Raw genomic sequence first — 19,537 nt, forward strand, 5'->3', positions numbered from 1 at the left:
ACTTCTGGGGTTGCTTCATATATTATGGAATAAATTATTGTTTCTTGCCTTTCCTTCAGAATAGAGTTGAGGAGACGCAGAGTAAAGACTTCAATAAATTAACTTTGGCTGTCAGGTGAAAGGTAATGAGCTTGGACTCTCTTTCCCTGTAGACGGTGCTCTCGAATGTTTTGTAAATGGTCATTTAGGAGGCTGTCGTACTTTGCCAACAGCTCAATTAAACCAAGAAAATTTCCATTATCTGGTTCATCAAGGGTATTTGTGCTGCCCCTGAAAGGCAGATTCCTAAAGGCCAAAAACAGCATCACATCCAAAAATGCTTCAGAAGTAATTATTTTTTTCAATTTCTATTTCCATCAGATTTTGTTCTTTGTTGTCTGTTCAAGAACTCTGCAAGACATTTCCATTAACAATCCTTGTGTGCACGGTTTCATTCATGCCTTGGAGTTCTTTCATAAAGCTTTCTCTATTTTATGTTGGATATTTTCATCTAATCTATTGAATTTGGTGTACTAGTTGATCTTTTCTCTACTTCATAAGATAACAGCAAGCATGGTTAGCAAAATATAGCCTTTTTTTTTACCTGCTGTATATCAGCCAGTCCCTAACATTTTCCCCTTCCATTGTGGGAGGAAGAATAGGTTAGATTCTTTGAGAATTCTTTGCCCTCCGAATCGGAGGGCAGTTTATTTACCATCTCTGAGAAAGTCTTTGCCATTAAACACACAACATTCACTCTATCAGAGTCATTTTTGTTGGCAATAACATGGGATCATGTGGGTCTTATATGGCTAAATAAAGGCTTCATGCACATCCAGTATTTTCCATTTCTTTCTATATATTATGATCATACATTTAAAGGGGGAATATGAAATTCTATTGTGGGGGACTGTGGCGTCATTTACCAAATGAACTTGAACTAGTTGATTTTTGGAAAAAGTTTACTCATCTTTGGTAACCTCCCCACTGTGGTGAGCCCACCTCTGGACCCGCTGCAGTTTGCCTACAGCCCAGCATAGAGCGTGCCATCATCTACCTGCTGCACCAGGTGGATGATGTAGGGCAGTGTGTGTCATATTCTTCGACTTCTCCAGTGTTTGCAACACCATCATGCTAAGGCGGAATCTGGAGGACGCCCGAGTGGACAAACATCTTGCAGCCAGGACCATCAACTGCCTCAGTGACCACCCTCAGTAAGTGCAGCTGTCAGTCAGAGGTGGCAGTCTGCAGCACCGGGGCCCCCCAGGGCACCGTCTGGTCTCCATTCCTCTGCACTGTCTACACTTCAGACTTCACTTACAACACAGTCAGCTGCCACCTCCAGAAGTTCTCTGATGACTCGGCCATTGTAGGCTGTGATTCTGAGGAGAAGAAGCTGGAGTACCATTCGGTTATCGTGGAATGGTTTAAAAAACAACCACTGATGTACAGTGAGAAGGATAAGTATTTGAAAAGCCTGCTATTTTGCAAGTTCCCCCAATTAGAAACCATAGAGTGTCTGATAGTGTCATCTTAGTTGCATGCAGGGTTGGATTTAGGAAATTTGGGGCCCTTGGCAAAGACAGGCAGGGGGCCCACTGAATTGAGAAGACAACACATAAAACAACCCATTATACAGATAGAGAAATGTTAATAGAATTGACATCCATTATCTGTTCTAGGTTTTGTCCCTCTCTTCTTCTTGTTTTCCTCTCTATGTTTTGTACTCAGCTGACTTTTCATGCTGTCTCAAAAGGAATGAAAGATTTTTTCCAAGCACTAAGCTCACTTAGCTGATTGCTCCTTCCTGTGTTTCCAAAAAGGCAAAAGTAAATAACCCAGTCCTTCTTTTCACTGTAGACAAGCCATGATCTGCTTCTCTGTTCTAGCTGCATGAATCATGACAGCAGACAAGATAGAGGAGAGCAGGAGGCGGGTTTGCTGCTGTCTGTTTGGACCTTTCTGAACATGTGCAGCAAATGGACTGATCCAATATGGTGGACACTGAAGGGGGGTTGAGACAAACTTATAAGCGTTCTGATGGCATTTTAGTAGAAGGATTTTTAACGAAAACATAATTAATGTGCACAAATAAGGAATAGTTGTATTAACTATACATGTACAGTAAACAGTTTTATGGGAATTGCCTAAATATTGCCTAATGGTAAATCCCCCCCCTGGGTGCATGTCCACTGTGAGAGACATAATCTAAAAAGAAAAATCACAAAGTATGATTTTTTTTGTTTTTTTATATATATATATATAAAGTTGGCTGACAGAAAAAAATGTTATGAAAGACGGGGGAAGACATGCAGCAGCAAAGGACCACAGGCTGGATCTGAACTCAGGTCTGCGACATCGAGGACTGAAGCCTCCCTACATAGTTCGTAGGAGCTAACCACTGCGCCACAATGTATGAACTTTTAACTATTTATTTGTGTTCCAGCTGTGAATATATATTTGAACCCCTTTCCATTAGGTAGAACTCTGACCCTCAGACCTGTTAGTCTGCCTTTAAAAATGTCAACCTCCATTCCACTTATTTATCCACCCTGAGTTTATACTGAACTCGGTAAAATAATCGTACGGAAAGAGTCCTCCAAACTGTTCCAGTTTATATCTGCCTGTCCAGCTGCCATGGATGATCACTGGCAACAAGCCATTCTAAAGCACATATCAAGGAGCTCATTCTGAGCCTGGATCCAGATTTATTTTTGATTCTGTTCATGGTGGAGAATCCTGCTTCACAGCAGCAGGTTGAGCCAAACATCCTCTAAATGTGCAGGCTCAAAATACGATTTAATAACTTTATTTTTTGGTGTTTTTTGAAGCATATGGTGATCTGACCTTAAATTGTTTTTTTTTGTACATGACTAAAGGGATACACGCGTGTTGAGGTAGTTTAAAGTACAAAACTAAAGAGTTAAATGCAAATATGTCTTGCACATGCATATTGATTATGGGTTTGCTGGTAATAATATAGGTATGTTATGGGTAATATTCTGATGTTTAGTGGATAAAAAAGGTTGTGGTATCCACAGCGACCAAAAACAGGATGAGGTCAGACAGAAATAATTTGGTTTTCCTTTAAAACAGCTTATGTCAGCTTTAATATCTGTTATCACAAAGGAAAATCCCACACACAGTATTTCACTATTAACTTTACTTCTTAAAACATCCATTCGATTAAAAAAAGTATAAACATTTCATGATGAACATGCAGGCGACACATCAGCCTTCATCAGATGCGGGTCACGTTTGGAAATCACTGGGTCTGGTTCCGCAGTCTGCCGCTCAGCTCCTGCAGCTCCGTGATCAGCTGCTCCAGAGAGGCAACGCTGTCCTGCAGCTCAGCGTGGATTTCCTCCGATGCAACATCGGTGTGGATTTGCTGCAGAGGGGAGATATGGTTTATTAGTTTGGCTGGAAAGCCGGAAAAAGCAGAACTTCCTATTTTGGGGTGAAAAAGTGAAACACTGGACGTGTGTCGTTAGCATTAGCCGCTACCAAGGCTGAGGTTACCTTGGCTTTGGTGGCCAGGCTCCTCAGACTGAGGCGAGAGGATGAGAGAATCTGGAGAGCTTCTGCTGGATTGCTCTTCTTCTCACTGCAGCTGATGCTCACTGAACGACAGAAACAGAATCAGAACATGTCTGTAGATTTATCTATTCTGGACTCTTTTGGTTCAAATGGATGAAACAGGAAATATGGAAGAAAAATTTTCTCATTGGAATTTTTTTACACATTGAATTCCTTACACTGAATTTTTATCTGGTTAAAATTCAGCTGCAAAAAAATTACTAATTTCATGGGCTAGAAGCTGCTCGACTGCATCGAGTACAGATGGTTTTGGCTTGAGTTCACCAAAAGGTCAACACATTTGCAGGAGAATTTTTTTCAGGCCAATTTTTGCCAGATAAAAATTGAGGTCAATGAATTCAACGCGTTTAAAAGTCAGTGTTAAAAAAAACTGTGCACAAAAAGAGGCAGATTCCAATTAGACTGTTTTTCTTCCATAAGGAAAGACCTGAAAAACAAAATGAATGAACCCCCAGGGACCAGTTGACTAAATAACTAGATCATGATTCATCTAAACATTAAGAGAAAACTGCAGGAAGAGACTCTGAAGGAGGATCACCATCCCTCTGCTGCTGAGCCCAACAGCTGCTGCTTCTATTCAGTAGTTGTTTTTCTCCAGCTGAACATCTGAGTCGGTCTCCTTAAAGAGTAAAGATATGAGCGGTGCCCTCCTCACCCTCTGCCATGTCGATGGCTCTTTTGATCACCTCCTTGAAAAGAGCAGGGTCCTTATCCCAGCCGCTGGTCTGAACCTCACAGCGATGAGCTTTGGACAGGAACTGCAGCGCCTGCACACGACAACACCAACACCTGCTCAGTACTTGCTGTTACTTTGAGTCACTGCCATAAGCTACAACATCCTGAGCACTGGTCCAGACATGGAGCCGGGTCTGGCTCAGTGAACTTGTATCACTGATTTATACAGTTACAGCTTTCTGGTCCTTAATCTCCTGAAGAATAATCCCAGATTCAGATGAACCCACCTTCTCGTTATCATCTGGATTCAAGCCACGCCCCCCGCCGTACAGCTGGGCATACTGCCGCCATACTTCAGCATCGCTACTGTGGCGTGCACTGACGCGGCCCAGAAGCTCCTTCAGTTTGGGCTTCAGTGTGCCCGCCTGCGCCCCCTGGCTGTCGGTCAGGTTCTCAACAACCGCCCTCACCAGGATCTGTAGAATCTAGAGAGGGAAGAGGGGGTTTCAGTCCAACGTTACCTCTGAGGCCAGAACCAGAACCGCTGCATTTAAACAGATCAAGCTACTCTCTAATGCTCCCGTTTATATTTACTGATTAAAGTGACTGTTGATTGGTTGTCATGGACACAACTCCCCTCAGTCTCTCTCTTCTCGACTAGTTGGACGAAATCAACTTAAAATGGTCGAGTTTTATCCAACATGTCCAAGCTGGATATGACTGATTCAAGAGGCCAGTAGAGCCAGCTGGGACCAGTTTCCCAGTCACCAAGAAGCTGTGATCCCAGTTAGGGAAGTCTGACATGGTGCACAAATTCACTGAATTTAACCCAAATAATTCAGCTAATAAAAAAGATTAAAATCAGATGTTCTTTTAGCAATCAGCTGGGATTTATGTTGCACTATTGGCTTTTATTTTGAAAGTGATCTCACAGGAAATGCAGTGGAGAGAGAGGGAAAAGTATGTATGACTCTTCTTATTTGTCATCTGTGGTAAATATCTGTATCGGACAATTTTCCAGAAAAGATTTAAAAAATAAACTACTGGACTTTATTTTCCAAGTTTGAAGACGTTTGGCTTCACATTCAGGAAGCTTTCTCAATTGAAATTGTCTGGAATAGCACTGAGTTCCAGGCTTATAGAGTAGCACAACATGTTCTCTAAGCCATGTGACCCGGATGACTGAGAATCTACACCAGCATATCTGTCAACATTAAAAAGTGCAATATAAAACATGCATCGCCACATCGCTAACAAAAAGTAAAGCAAACAACAATAAAAATAGATTAAAAGGCAAAGGAGAAATTATGCAAATGGTAAAAAAGGGAAAAGCTGCAAACTAGCTCCATGTAACAGAGGTGCTCCAGACTACTGCTGGGTGATGGTCATCAACACATATAGGGCATGGCTCTTAGTAAAGGCATAAACAGGATGCACATCCAGAGGACATATGTTTTCCTTTGAGTCCTTTTTAAACAACGGTCCTCAGTCTGACTAGCTCCTGTGCACCTGTTGCTGACAGAAACAGACATGGACGCGTCTAGTCAAACAGGGACTGCAGGCCTCTGGAAAGGAATTACAAAAACTAAACTATCGGCTAAAACTCAATTTAAAAAACATAACTAGGGCTGTCGCGGTTGAGGAATTCTCCCTGCGATTATTCAAGGAGGCTAAATATTGCATTATGCGATATTATTGCACCATCTTTTTTTTCTTTATTCTAAACTATTTCGCAAATGTGTTTGTATATTGTTAAGTAACCAACTACATGGTAAAATTTCCTTTGAAACATGGCGCTTAAACATTAAAAAAAGGTTATAAAAAAAAAAAAAAAAAGACATGGCAATTTTATAACCCGCAGATCAAAGGGCAGTAATGGCACAGATATGCCTCATTTCTCCGACTGAATTAAACAAAATTCAGAAGAAGGTTGAACTTTTAAAGGCAAATCTGACTGCAGAATCTTTCATAAAAAAAAAGGGCCCATCTTGTTATCTCTATCTTTTTTTTTTTCTTTTTTTTTTACTTAAGTGCGCCTACACAACATTAAATGTAACAGGCACCATAATTCTGAATTCACACACAAACAAATGACGGTGATTTAAAGCTCAGCCATGTCCTTGTTACAGGCAAGGAAAACCAGCATGTTAACCTCAGGTGGTTTGAGAGGATCTGAGAGGGTGAAAACATTTCCAGAGACACTGAAAACCCTCTCGGACAGTGCAAGTGTACCTAGAGACTCAAGCAAAGGCTTCGCCGACTCCAAGCTGTTGGCTGGCACCGACATGAGCCGCCCCGCGACTCTGTGTGGCAGGAGGCGGCGGTAGCCGCGCCGTAAACAGCTGGGTGGTAGCTAGCTAGATGAGCACTTACATTTGTTTTGTTTCCACGTTTTACTTGAACAGTTTTGCCACAGATTTTACAAATTGACTCATTTAAACTGTCTGGCTCCCCCTGTTCATTTGGCTGAAAACCGAAATGCTCCCAAAGGGGCGAAGTAACATTTGAGTTTGATACCAGTGCAGCTGCCATTGTATCCGTCTCAACTGTTCTCCCAAGAGGCGGTCATGGCGGCGGCTGGTTTTGTACCGCGGTGAGCTTCTTCATATCGCGATATTTCATTTGTGCGGTTATCGTGACAGCCCTAAACATAACATATGAACCACTGAACATTAGCATAGATGTCGGCTATGCCTTTTCATTCAGTATCAAACAGTAAACATCAAACAAGCCTAGTTATCATTCAGTAGGCATTCAGTAAACAATTAGTAAGTAACCTGTGATAGGACCAGCCCTTCTACAGGAGACTGGATAAAGGCTGAAACACACTGGCATCAGAACCAGAGCATGCTCCAAGCTCTTTTCATTACCTGCCCTTGCAACATCAGACCTTTTTGCAGGAATATCTTAATAAGTCATATCTAAATCTTTTATTTAGGCAAACCTATTGAACAGGTCCTAGTTCCTGAGCTGAGAACAGGTCATAACCATGCTTTTCCAACAAGGCAAAGCCTATTTATATTGTCCATTCACCAACAGACTCATTTATATTGCAAAGCTCACTATGTGAAAAGAAAGAACAACTTAGAGAATAATTGTATTTTGTCTTGTCTCGTCTTTTCATGTCATTCAACATTTCAGCTTAGAAAATGACAAACAGTATGATTTCAGTATTGGAGTAACATTTATCTCACCCAAAGAAAAGCCCTACATATGAAGCTACAGTTGTCCCATTTAGCAGTTTTTACAAACCCAGGGTGAGTCCTTCCTGCATTAGTGACAGGTATACTTTGTGCAGTGCACACAACGCTCAGGGCCGTGATTCCTGTTGCAAAGATTGCACATCTGGCCTGTTTATTTTTTTTTTGATTTTTTCATTGTTATAATAGAGTTTAGCACATATTCTGAAAATAAGAGTTGTAGTATGATCCAGATGAAATTATAAATTTGTGCTACAAGTTCGGTGGCACTACAATGATCTATAGTGTAGTCATTGCTCATTTTATACTTATTCTGCTTCTCCACAAATGCTTTTAGGGACCTTCTGCAAGTTGCAAAATAATCAGAGATAAATATTCAAAAGTGTCACCAAGGAGAGTTGGATTATCACATTCATTTCAGGTGCATCTCATCTCATGTCTTTTATATTCCGTTTATTGGATATGAAAATACTTTTTTGAGGAATTTCCCAAAGCCTGAATGGCACCGCTATTTTATTATGAAGGGGGTGGAACCACAGCGCTAATGGGGTATTTACATCTGAAAAGGGATTCGTGAGTTTTGAAGTACTGTTGGGGGGACTGGAGGCTGACGCAAAAATGCTCGTATCTCTAGGCTTTCTAGTGTTAATAAGCATTCAGCAAACATTCAGTAAACAATCAGTAAGCATTTAGCAAACATGCAAGAACCATTCAACAAGCATTCAGCAAGCATTCGGTAAGCATTTAGTAAGCATTCAGTAAGCATTCAGTAGGCATTCGGAAAACATTTAGTAAACAATCAGTAATGATTTAGCAAGCATTTAGAAAGCATTCAGCAAACTTTCAGTAAGCATTCAGTAAGAATTTAGTAAGCATTCAGCAAACATTTAGCAAGCATTCAGTAAGCAATGAGCAACTATTCAGTAAGCATTCAGTAAATTCAGCAAGCATTCAGTAAGCATTTGGTGGGCATTCGGTGAGCATTGAGTAAATTCAGCAAGCATTCAGCAAGCTGGATGATTGTGCAACTCTCTCTGGCTCCTAAGCAGCAGACAGGAAGCTCCTTTGCTCCTTCCTTACCACCTGCTCTGTTCAGATAGCTCCCTGTCACTATCCGATCCGTACCGGAAGCACGATCCGTACCATCAGCCGATTTGCACAGCCAGATATACATACGGGTGTCCGTAAATAAAATTATTATGGCCTAAAATTACTTATTTCCATCCTTAACCCACTAAGGAATGCTAATAGACTTCTTTAAAATTACTTTTCTAAGACATTTTTTTTATGCTTTTTACATTTCGTCCGTTAAACTGCTTCTCTGACATCATCATCGGACACGCTTAGAGCAGTCCGGCAAAATATGATTAAACCATTTTTATCTGCATTTTATTTGTTTCTTTCTTTAGATTACGCACCATATACCATAATGTTAACACGAAATGAAAACATAAACTCAAAAAGACTAGATTTATGTTTAAATCCAAAGCTGAAAAAGTTAGCTCCTGGACGTAGCATAGGATCTCTTTTCCTGAACAGATCGGGCACAGACTGATAAAACAGAAAGGATGTTTAGGAAATACAATATTAACCTTTAACAGATTGTATTTTAGTACACTTATTGTTTTTAGGGAGAGAGAAAACATAATTTAGGTCTTTTTTACAAAATAAAATTGAGGGCAACCTGGATGTACATCTGGTTTTGGAAATGAGCTGATGGTACGGATGGTACTGCTCCCATACGGGTGTATGATCGCCTCCCCCTAGCGGTCTGCAGGAAATCTGTTTTCTGGAGATGGTTTGCAGATTTTTTTGGTTTTATGTGTTAGTCCCACTTTTATCTTTGCAGTCTGCTGCAAAGGAGTGAATTTGAAAAATGTCGCTTTGGCTGAATGCTCCGTAATATTCATCAGAATCACAGGATTCTGTCTCCAATCAGAATACAATCACTGAACATGATGACTTTGCAACACAAAGCAGACAGAAAATGGTTGATTTGGTTACGAATAATCAATGTTTGGCTGATAATCATCATAGGGCGAATCATAACTCTGCCCAGCAGCTCTATCTGAAATCCTTCAGCCGCAGCTTCTCCTTTATCCACTGATGCAGAGGAAGACAAGGGTTGGTAAGACTTTCACCTGAACGTCTTTGTAGTTTTCCCTTAGATCCATGAGGCGGTGGTATGCCTTGATGGCTTCAGCAAACTCCCCAATGTCAGTGCTGACAACGATGAAGTTCTCCCAGATCTGCCAGTGTTCGTAGTTACATTTCAGGGCCTCCTGCAGGGTCCGGAAGGCTTTGTTTCTGGAAGCAGCAACAAAAGAACACAGCAGAGACACAGGTTAGAAAAAATATTTCAGGCAATTTGAACTGATTTTAGGTTAAGATGAAGTTAATCAGGGTGAAAAGACTCCGGTTTCCTAAGTGAGTGGTAGGGATGTGGAAAAAATTGTTTCGGCAAAACTATTTATATATATGTGTGTGTGTGTGTGTGTGTGTGTGTGTGTGTGTGTGTGTGAGACCCCTAAGGGGGGAACTTTTTAAGCAAGATGCACCAGAACACAGAATAGTCCACCACAATATTAAAATATTTGATATGTTTTGTTTTATGTATTGATATGATATCGGTATCGATCATACTGCACAGCCAGGTATTGGGGCCAAAAAAATGGCATCAATGCAACACTACAAATTAGTAAATCAAAATAAAAGCAACACATTAGTAATTTCAATAATAAGCAGACAAACGGTAGAAGAAAAAAAACCAAGCACTCCAAACAGTGGAACAAATTGTCAATGTCCAATTTCAAATGACTTGTCATGCCCCAATCGCTCAGCCTGTCCAAGCAGCAACGAAACCTATAGCTGCTTGGACAGGCTGAGCGAGCAGGCATGACTCCACACAACAGCCGGGACCCATCGCTGTGTTCATAGGAGCTGCTAGAATCCAGCGAGTGATACCACACTGCTTCTGCAAGCTGCCAGGAACTGGAAACGCACCAAACACACACTTTAACTCAGAGTTCAACTCGTTCAACAAAAACATGGTCAGAGTGAAACTCTATGAAACAACCTCAGGTTCGATACGTTGGTAGAGTTTTCTGTTATTCTTCCTTCTGTATAATTCTTTTTTGCTTGTTTCATCCTATAGATTTCTTGAATCTATGCTGCAGCAGCGACTTATGGATTCGTTCTGAGGAATAAAACTTGAATCACCACCTGAAGACCACCAACAAGTTAAAACGTGTCGGCCTGGCCACATACTCACTTCATCTGGAGGCGAATGTAAGCTGTAGAAAGGTTGTTCCATGCTTCAGCATTCTGTAAAAGAACAGAGATCAGGGAGGAGATACAAAGCATCAATGCAGGGTTAGATAATACCAGTACTGAGTTTAAAGCACCATTAACAGACACCAGACTGGAAAACTATTACTCTATTTACACTACCCCTTTTGACCCTGTGTCGATATAGGTCTAAGCACGGTAACCAAGATAACTAAATGCCATTCTGGCTCGGTTCTCAGATAAAGAACGCTTGAGCAGACGGCGTCATCCCCTTACAGTCAGCCTCCGTAATCATGGAATTCAGATATTCCTAAAAATCCTCGCTTCCCTACCGAGCCACATGATTTCCAGTGATGATTCTGCTTAGCAGTGTGATGAACCTCAACGTCTGTGGTTGTTTCCTGCGTCTCTAAGCCCTCATTAGACTATCGTTTGTCGTATCCACTTCCCAAAAGCCGACTCTGTAAATTCACCACAGGCTGCCTTCTTCGCCTGACTCTCCTCAACGTTACAGGCGCCGCCATCTTGATTTGCTTGTTTCCCTCTAAAAAGCAGTAGTACCGTAGATCATCACTAGGAGGCGAGACACTTTGCTGAGTTGGAGTCTAAACAGTTGTAAGAAACCGAGGTCAGAGCGGTTAACAGTTCCAAGCTCGGTCCGAACTCTGCATGATCGGTTTCAGAGGGGTAGTGGAAATTGGGCTTATTAGTAGAAGAGTAACTTCACACAAAACCACTCCAGGAAGCGAGGGAGTTCTGGTAATCCATTTGCCTCTGGAGTTGGAATATTAATCTACCGATTGATTGGCTAGGTAAGCAGGGTAACCAAATATAAGCCTAAATCTGGAACTCAGCATCTTATACTATCCTAGACCTTAAGCCGGGCATACACTGTGCAATGTTTTCAATCCGAGCAAACGTTGCTACTACGGTCTGTCAATTTTACAGAAAGAACTCCATTTCACTCATTGCACCCCCGCCATGCTTCTGTGTTTTCATCTGAGAGGAGGAAGAAGAATCCTTGCTTGCGCACTGAGCGATATCCCTACGACCACCTTACGACGACTGTGTTGATTTTCTCTCGACCTTATGATTTTGAGGTGGTCAAGAGAGACTGATCGCTCCTCGTTACCCGCTGTACACTACATGACGCAGCAGCAGAGACTCTTATGGGGAAAAAAAGGTATTCTCCTGAAGTATTTAGGAGCTCAATCAGCAGTGCTGATGGCTCACACGGATGATAAGAGAGACATGTGGGTGATGTGTGTGAGTTAGAGTAGGCACTTACATCTGGCTCCAGTCCCACACACCTCTGGAAAGCTCTAGCAGCTCCCTCATAGCCTTCCAGCGCGAAGTAGGCACATCCAAGGGAAAACCACACACCGAGCTGCAAAAAAAGAAGAGGAGGAGGAATTTAAAGACGTCTGAAGCAGGATGTTTCCAAAAGGGATAAAAAGGGGTGCTGTTCTGTGAGATGAGCATTTCAGGTCAGATCAGCAAACCTATAGTCAATACGCATACACAACATGTGAGATTTGCATTTATCCCTTTAGTTTTGTACAAAATAGACTTTAAACTACCTTAACAGGCGGCTATTCAGGCTCGGACTACTAATCTGTGCATTTGCCCGGTGGGCCGGTCCTAATTTTAGCGTGCGATGGCCGGTCCTCCTTAAATCATACTGGCCCCAGCCAAGGCACCTACCTGTGACAGTAAATAACTCAAGGAGCTCAAGAATTATAAAATGTTAACTACCTAAGTGATGCATGCAGTATATATAGCCCTTCATTGTCATGCACATCCTTGTGACGGTTGGCATATGGTGTCATTTTCTATTTCTTCAAACTGTAAAATCCTTGCAACAAACTAAATAATAATAAAACTAAAATGCTTTCTTTAAACAAAACTATGATGTTCCTCTTTTATTTAGCTAATTAATGTTTGAATATTTTGCAAAAATATGTTGCAGTGCATGATGGGGTTTTGCATCTTACGGCTAACGTTTCCCCGTCTTACATGCATTGTTGCCAGGTTGGGGCGTTTCCCAATCTGGCATTTTAGGATGGCCATCTATGGGTAAAAAAAAATTTTTTTTTTAGATTTATGGCGTAAGAGATCAATAGACTTTGGTTCAAATTGGGTGAGATTTCATGTATTCAGGTGGTTTATGAACATTTTTTGGGCAGGAAAACGTGAGACTGTGACATCTGGCAACCCTGGTGATGCGGTGAGTGCGGACGTTACTCAGCAGCAGTCACTGTCACGTCCGTGTTAATAACCAGAGCCAGTAAAACCGCATTATAGAAGTCTTGATGATGGTTGTTGTGTGATGCTTGTTTAATGCACAATGTGTATTCGTATTGTGTTTCATGAGCCTGCATCCCTTTAGTCATGTAAAAAAAAAAAAAATTAAGCTGAGATCGCTGTATGTTTAAATAAAACACCAAAAAGTAAGTAATTAAAGATTTTTTTTGACCATCACTGAAGGGATACACGCCCCCTGAGGTAGTTTAAACTATTCCAAAAAAATTAATAATGAATGGATGACTGAGAATCTTCACCAACATAGTTTGAAGTGTTTTTTCATACAAAACTAAAGGGATAAAAGGGTATTGACTGTGGGTATGCTGGTCTGATGGGGTATGCTCATCTGACAGAACTGCAGCAAACCTTAAAACCTGATTTTAGAGCAAAGGCTAATGTCCTTTAAGAGAAAGAAGGTGTTTTCTGAGTGTAAACAACATTTCTCAGTCAAAATGGGAAGTTTTTAAATAACAAAGTAGCTAGTTAATAAGAGAAATTAACCACTTAGGTACTTTTTATGATTAAAGGTGCAGGCGATTAATATGTGCTACTTTTCTGTTAAAGTTAAAAACAAAACAAGCCAACTAGTTTCCATCCATGTCACAAAACTTTTAAGCTAACATTTTAAAATGTTGAAAAATTAAATGTTTCATCTACTGGAGTCAGTTACCAAGGTGATTCAAATTATAATGTCCTCATAGGTTATGGTCGGCTCGGCTGTGATAAACAGGAAGTAGAGTTAGTTAGGTATTGCAGACCACCAATCAGTAATTGAGGGAGGTGTTGTCACTACCTGATCCGTCCCGGAAGTACGATCCGTCCAGCAAATGAGCGAACAGAATAACTTCAGACTAGGTAACACTTCTTTTTTTCTTACTTTTTATTCATTTGTGTTATTCTGGCAGGGGGTTCCTTTTGAATAATATTGTATCTGCATAACTTTTGCATATTCTAAAAATGAAAAAGGAAAACAAAACACTTAACTAGCCTTTGGTACGTCACTGTGACTGTTCTCAGCATGTCTGATGAAGACAGAGAGATAGTTAGCCAAAGTTAATATATAAAATCATAAGTATTACTAAAAAATAATTACAATTACTTTTTATTTGCATTTTGCAGCTGTGCTATTTTAGATATTATGCAGACACTGCAAGCAAACATAGAGAGGAAGCTTTTCTTATTGCATTAATAATTTACAGAATTTACAGAGCTCCCAGACCTTCAAGGACAACAGTAAATGGCCTGACAGATGCCAGGCTGCACTGAGGCTCGTTGACAGATACCATGGCTGCCCTGGGGCTTGTTGACAGACGGCAGGCTGCCCTGAAGGTCGTTGACGGACGCCAGGCTGCACTGGGGCTCGTTGAAAGATGCCACAGCTGCCCTGGGGCTCGCTGACAGATGCCAGGCGGCCCTGGGGCTCGCTGACAGATGCCAGGCGGCCCTGGGGCTAGATGCCAGGCTGCCCTGGGGCTAGATGCCAGGCTGCCCTGGGGCTCGCTGACAGATGCCAGGCTGCCCTGGGGCTAGATGCCAGGCTGCCCTGGGGCTAGATGCCAGGCTGCCCTGGGGCTCGCTGACAGATGCCAGGCTGCCCTGGGGCTCGCTGACAGATGCCAGGCTGCCCTGGGGCTCGCTGACAGATGCCAGGCTGCCCTGGGGCTCGCTGACAGATGCCAGGCTGCCCTGGGGCTCACTGACAGATGCCAGGCTGCCCTGGGGCTCACTGACAGATGCCAGGCTGCCCTGGGGCTAGATGCCAGGCTGCCCTGGGGCTAGATGCCAGGCTGCCCTGGGGCTCGCTGACAGATGCCAGGCTGCCCTGGGGCTAGATGCCAGGCTGCCCTGGGGCTCGCTGACAGATGCCAGGCTGCCCTGGGGCTAGATGCCAGGCTGCCCTGGGGCTAGATGCCAGGCTGCCCTGGGGCTCGCTGACAGATGCCAGGCTGCCCTGGGGCTCGCTGACAGATGCCAGGCTGCCCTGGGGCTCGCTGACAGATGCCAGGCTGCCCTGGGGCTAGATGCCAGGCTGCCCTGGGGCTCACTGACAGATGCCAGGCTGCCCTGGGGCTAGATGCCAGGCTGCCCTGGGGCTAGATGCCAGGCTGCCCTGGGGCTCACTGACAGATGCCAGGCTGCCCTGGGGCTAGATGCCAGGCGGCCCTGGGGCTCGCTGACAGATGCCAGGCTGCCCTGGGGCTAGATGCCAGGCGGCCCTGGGGCTCGCTGACAGATGCCAGGCTGCCCTGGGGCTAGATGCCAGGCTGCCCTGGGGCTCGCTGACAGATGCCAGGCTGCCCTGGGGCTAGATGCCAGGCTGCCCTGGGGCTCGCTGACAGATGCCAGGCTGCCCTGGGGCTCGCTGACAGATGCCAGGCTGCCCTGGGGCTCGCTGACAGATGCCAGGCTGCCCTGGGGCTCGCTGACAGATGCCAGGCTGCCCTGGGGCTAGATGCCAGGCTGCCCTGGGGCTCGCTGACAGATGCCAGGCTGCCCTGGGGCTAGATGCCAGGCTGCCCTGGGGCTCGCTGACAGATGCCAGGCTGCCCTGGGGCTAGATGCCAGGCTGCCCTGGGGCTAGATGCCAGGCTGCCCTGGGGCTCGCTGACAGATGCCAGGCTGCCCTGGGGCTCGCTGACAGATGCCAGGCTGCCCTGGGGCTCGCTGACAGATGCCAGGCTGCCCTGGGGCTCGCTGACAGATGCCAGGCTGCCCTGGGGCTAGATGCCAGGCTGCCCTGGGGCTCGCTGACAGATGCCAGGCTGCCCTGGGGCTAGATGCCAGGCTGCCCTGGGGCTAGATGCCAGGCTGCCCTGGGGCTCACTGACAGATGCCAGGCTGCCCTGGGGCTAGATGCCAGGCGGCCCTGGGGCTCGCTGACAGATGCCAGGCTGCCCTGGGGCTAGATGCCAGGCGGCCCTGCGGCTCGCTGACAGATGCCAGGCTGCCCTGGGGCTAGATGCCAGGCTGCCCTGGGGCTAGATGCCAGGCTGCCCTGGGGCTCGCTGACAGATGCCAGGCTGCCCTGGGGCTAGATGCCAGGCGGCCCTGGGGCTCGCTGACAGATGCCAGGCTGCCCTGGGGCTAGATGCCAGGCGGCCCTGGGGCTCGCTGACAGATGCCAGGCTGCCCTGGGGCTCGCTGACAGATGCCAAGCTGCCCTGCCCTGAGGGTCGTTGACAGATGCCAGGCTGGCCTGGGGCTCGTTGAAAGATGCCACAGCTGCCCTGGGGCTCGCTGACAGATGCCAGGCTGCCCTGAGGGTCGCTGACAGATGCCAGGCTGCCCTGGGGCTGCCCAGGCTGCCGCACTCTGACCAACATCAGGAGCCAATAAGGCTAGAGTGGCAGACCGACGACAGGACGAAGCTGGAAGCCGGACCTGTGGTTTGAATTTATGACCACTCAGTTGCTGGGCAAACTCCTGCATCCAAAGCCACCAAATGTGCTTCATTTTTATGACCTCATGTAGGCTTCAAACGACCTCCAATCAGCAATAAAAAAATCAGCATCCTGAAATCTGCAAGCACTGCACTGCTCTCCATGTGAATGACTAATTAAAAATGATTAGAAATCCAATGATTCTGCAGAAAAAAGGATGCGGCCGCCTACGTTTGCTGAAGGCAATCATAACTTAAAATCCTGAGAAAAGAACTTTCAAGGACCACAGAGATTTTATGGCTGTTTAAAAAACTTTTCAGGATTTCAAAGACCAGTGGGAACAGGGTGTTGAACCGATTCCTTATTCGGCGTTGTTACAGCCACAGTGTTTGGGTTCCTACACTGAGCCGGATCAGAGGATATCATATATGCCCAGCAGTTTGTTTCAAAAAGAAAACGATGTTCAACTCAGTGATAGAAAGAGGATCAAAACCTGCTGATAGAAGCTACACCTCTGCCAGCAAGGGCCACAATTCATGACCACATGGTTCACATAAAGACAATAATAAAAATAAAATAAATGAATGAATAAAAACCAAATGTGAGAAACAATATCTTACTTCCTCCAGATACTGAACAATTTAACAGAGCTTTGCTTAATAGATAATTTCACATTTTACAACATGTTAGATGTAAACAAAAAATTCAGACCGTCGATTTTGGAAAATATTCTGTGAAAAAGCTGCATTTAAACCTATAAAGTCTGTGAAAGCTCAGTACCTGCATGGTGTTGATCTTGAGCGATTCTTCAAAGCAGTCCACGCATTGCTGGAACTCTTTGCTCCGGAGGTGCAGCAGAGCCTTGGAGCGCATGGCTCTGGCACTCCTTCGGCCCGACAGCTCCCACGCTCGATCGTAGTACTGATGGTCGTTCAGGATGTCTCCTAACAAACAGAACAGACTCGGGGTCTCCTTCTTCTCCAGCTCTCTGCGAACGATCTCCTCAGCCTGAGCAAACATCCAGAGGAGGAGAAAGGAGCACGTTCATTGGATGTGAACAGATCCGGTGGGCTTGGTTTTCTGGCTGGGAAAGCCAATTATCATTACCCAGGATCATGGGAGTTAAATGTGGTGAAATGTTAAAGACGTTTGGAAAACTTTCCCTGACAGAAGATCAACTGACATATCTTCAAGTATCATCACAGCAGATGTGGTGAATTTCAAATGCAGATGATACAGAACTGAAAAATTAAATTACAGGACTTTGCTGAAAACGTTAAAAGATAAACAGAATAAAAAGAATGACCTAAAGAAAGGTCACACTCTGGAACAAAAAGACACTTTTTAAGAGGAAACAATCACATTCCTGGTGGCAATGCCTTTAAATTATGTTGTTATTTCTGAGGTCAAGGCAGTTTATGGAACTTCAAATTCCTCCTGGCTTTCCTCCTCCCCATTAGATATATATTTTATAAATCACTGAATGATCAGACCTAAATACAGTTCAAGAATCTAATAGAGCGTGACTCTACATTCAGGTATTTAATACCGAAGCAACAATAAACCTCTTTAAACAAATGAAAAATAAGAAAATCCAGATATAAGAAATGTTTTTCTCCCCAGTTTTGCCATAAAAATGTGTATTACATAATAAAGCAAACTTTTTATACTTCTTTAATAAAAATATTTAGGTGGACATTTATTTTTTACAGTGTAGCTAGGACCCTGACCCGGAGCGCCACTCTCCCTCCATCTGAGCTCCCCTTAAACACCAGAGCTAACTAAGCTAACAGCTGTTAGCTCTCGCTGATCAGACGTGTTCTGGTTCTGATAGATCAGGGCTTTCCAAACATTTTAGCCTTTAAAGGAAAAGTCTGGTCATATTCATAATAAAAACGTCTGACTGTATGAAATTATTACATACTGTTCCATAAATTATAAGTTTTTTTAATTCAGAGTAATTTCAAGTGAATGTGCTTTACTGGAGGCATCCATGTTTGTCAAAGAACACTACTGCCACCTACTGGTTTGTGACGTCACGGTGCGGTATCGGGTGTTTGTCACAAGCCAAACAATGAGAACATGGCTCTTTTTTTTTTTTTTGGTGTAAAGTTAATTGAACCTTTATTTTTCATCAACTGTTGTTAATTTCATGTTTACCTGAAGTCTGAATCTCTCTGCAAACATTGGAAAATAAGAGCAGTTTGCTGCGCTCGCAAAAAGCTGCCAAACCTGAAGGTCTTAAAAACAGACTGAGTACAGAGGACTTAGAGGTTCAGCTGATCTGAAGGACGGTCATAGAGCTAATGAAGGAGGGACAAGCAGGAGGAGACGGGGGGAGGACAAGTCTGGAGGACAGAGACAGATCATGACCCCAGCGCAGAGGTCGTTCTGTTCCCCGGCTGCAGTTCATCCACACCAAACCGCTGAGAGCTGGGAGACACAGCGTTGGACGCAGACCAAACCCTTTCAGACAAATGGATTATCTTATTGCTTCGGAGCTCAGTCAGAGTCTAACATAGACGGGGGGGCTTTCATTATGAGCCAGAAGTATGCGGGGTAATCTAATTGCAGAGACAAAGGACGCTGTAAGCAAATGAAGAAATCCTGGCGGAACGCCTGAAATTGCAGCAAGAGCTCCAGAGCTGTGGAGCGATGGGAGCCAGAGCAGCGCTTACATCATGTCTGCACATCTGCTCGCTGAGCGGCGCTCCAACAGACAGAACGCCCTCATCCCCCCACTGCAGCCTCATGTTTCTACTTTAGACTAATGAATGTAGAAATGAAGGCCTGCATTTTAAAGAGGAGATCAGCCCATGATGTTCTGTTTACTGGTCCCAATAATCCTACGCTTGGTTCCTTTATTCAGAGTCTGACCATTATTGAGATCCTAACAGAGCACTCCGCTCTCAGTCTGCAGGTTTACTAGTGGTTCCTAGAATTTCTAAAAGTAGAATGGGAGGCAGATCTTTTAGTTATCTACCAGTTTTAGTCAGTGAGGCAGACACCCTGTCTACTTTTAAGGCCAGGCTTAAAACTTTCCTTTTTGATAAAGCTTATAGTTAGAGTGGCTCAGGTTATCCTGAGCTATCTCTATAGTTATGCTGCTAT

At 44.0% G+C, this 19,537-nt stretch overlaps 1 protein-coding gene across 1 annotated transcript in view; it reads right to left on the reverse strand.

Annotated features, from left to right (window-relative positions):
• Positions 1-3,054: 3,054 nt before the first annotated feature.
• ttc27 (tetratricopeptide repeat domain 27) overlaps positions 3,055-19,537 on the reverse strand; it is a 68,737-nt gene continuing 52,254 nt past the window's right edge. Inside the window, exons 13-20 of the mRNA XM_038304620.1 lie at positions 17,207-17,434; positions 12,031-12,129; positions 10,726-10,778; positions 9,596-9,761; positions 4,542-4,739; positions 4,235-4,346; positions 3,502-3,602; positions 3,055-3,370 (exon numbers count right to left, since the gene is read on the reverse strand). Of these exons, the coding sequence (XP_038160548.1) occupies positions 3,245-3,370; positions 3,502-3,602; positions 4,235-4,346; positions 4,542-4,739; positions 9,596-9,761; positions 10,726-10,778; positions 12,031-12,129; positions 17,207-17,434 (1,083 nt within the window). The 3' untranslated portion in view covers positions 3,055-3,244. The remainder of the gene's footprint in view (positions 3,371-3,501; positions 3,603-4,234; positions 4,347-4,541; positions 4,740-9,595; positions 9,762-10,725; positions 10,779-12,030; positions 12,130-17,206; positions 17,435-19,537) is intronic.

The sequence above is a fragment of the Cyprinodon tularosa genome, unplaced genomic scaffold (genome assembly GCF_016077235.1).
Source record: "Cyprinodon tularosa strain WSP-4 unplaced genomic scaffold, ASM1607723v1 ctg539, whole genome shotgun sequence".
NCBI lineage: Eukaryota > Metazoa > Chordata > Actinopteri > Cyprinodontiformes > Cyprinodontidae > Cyprinodon > Cyprinodon tularosa.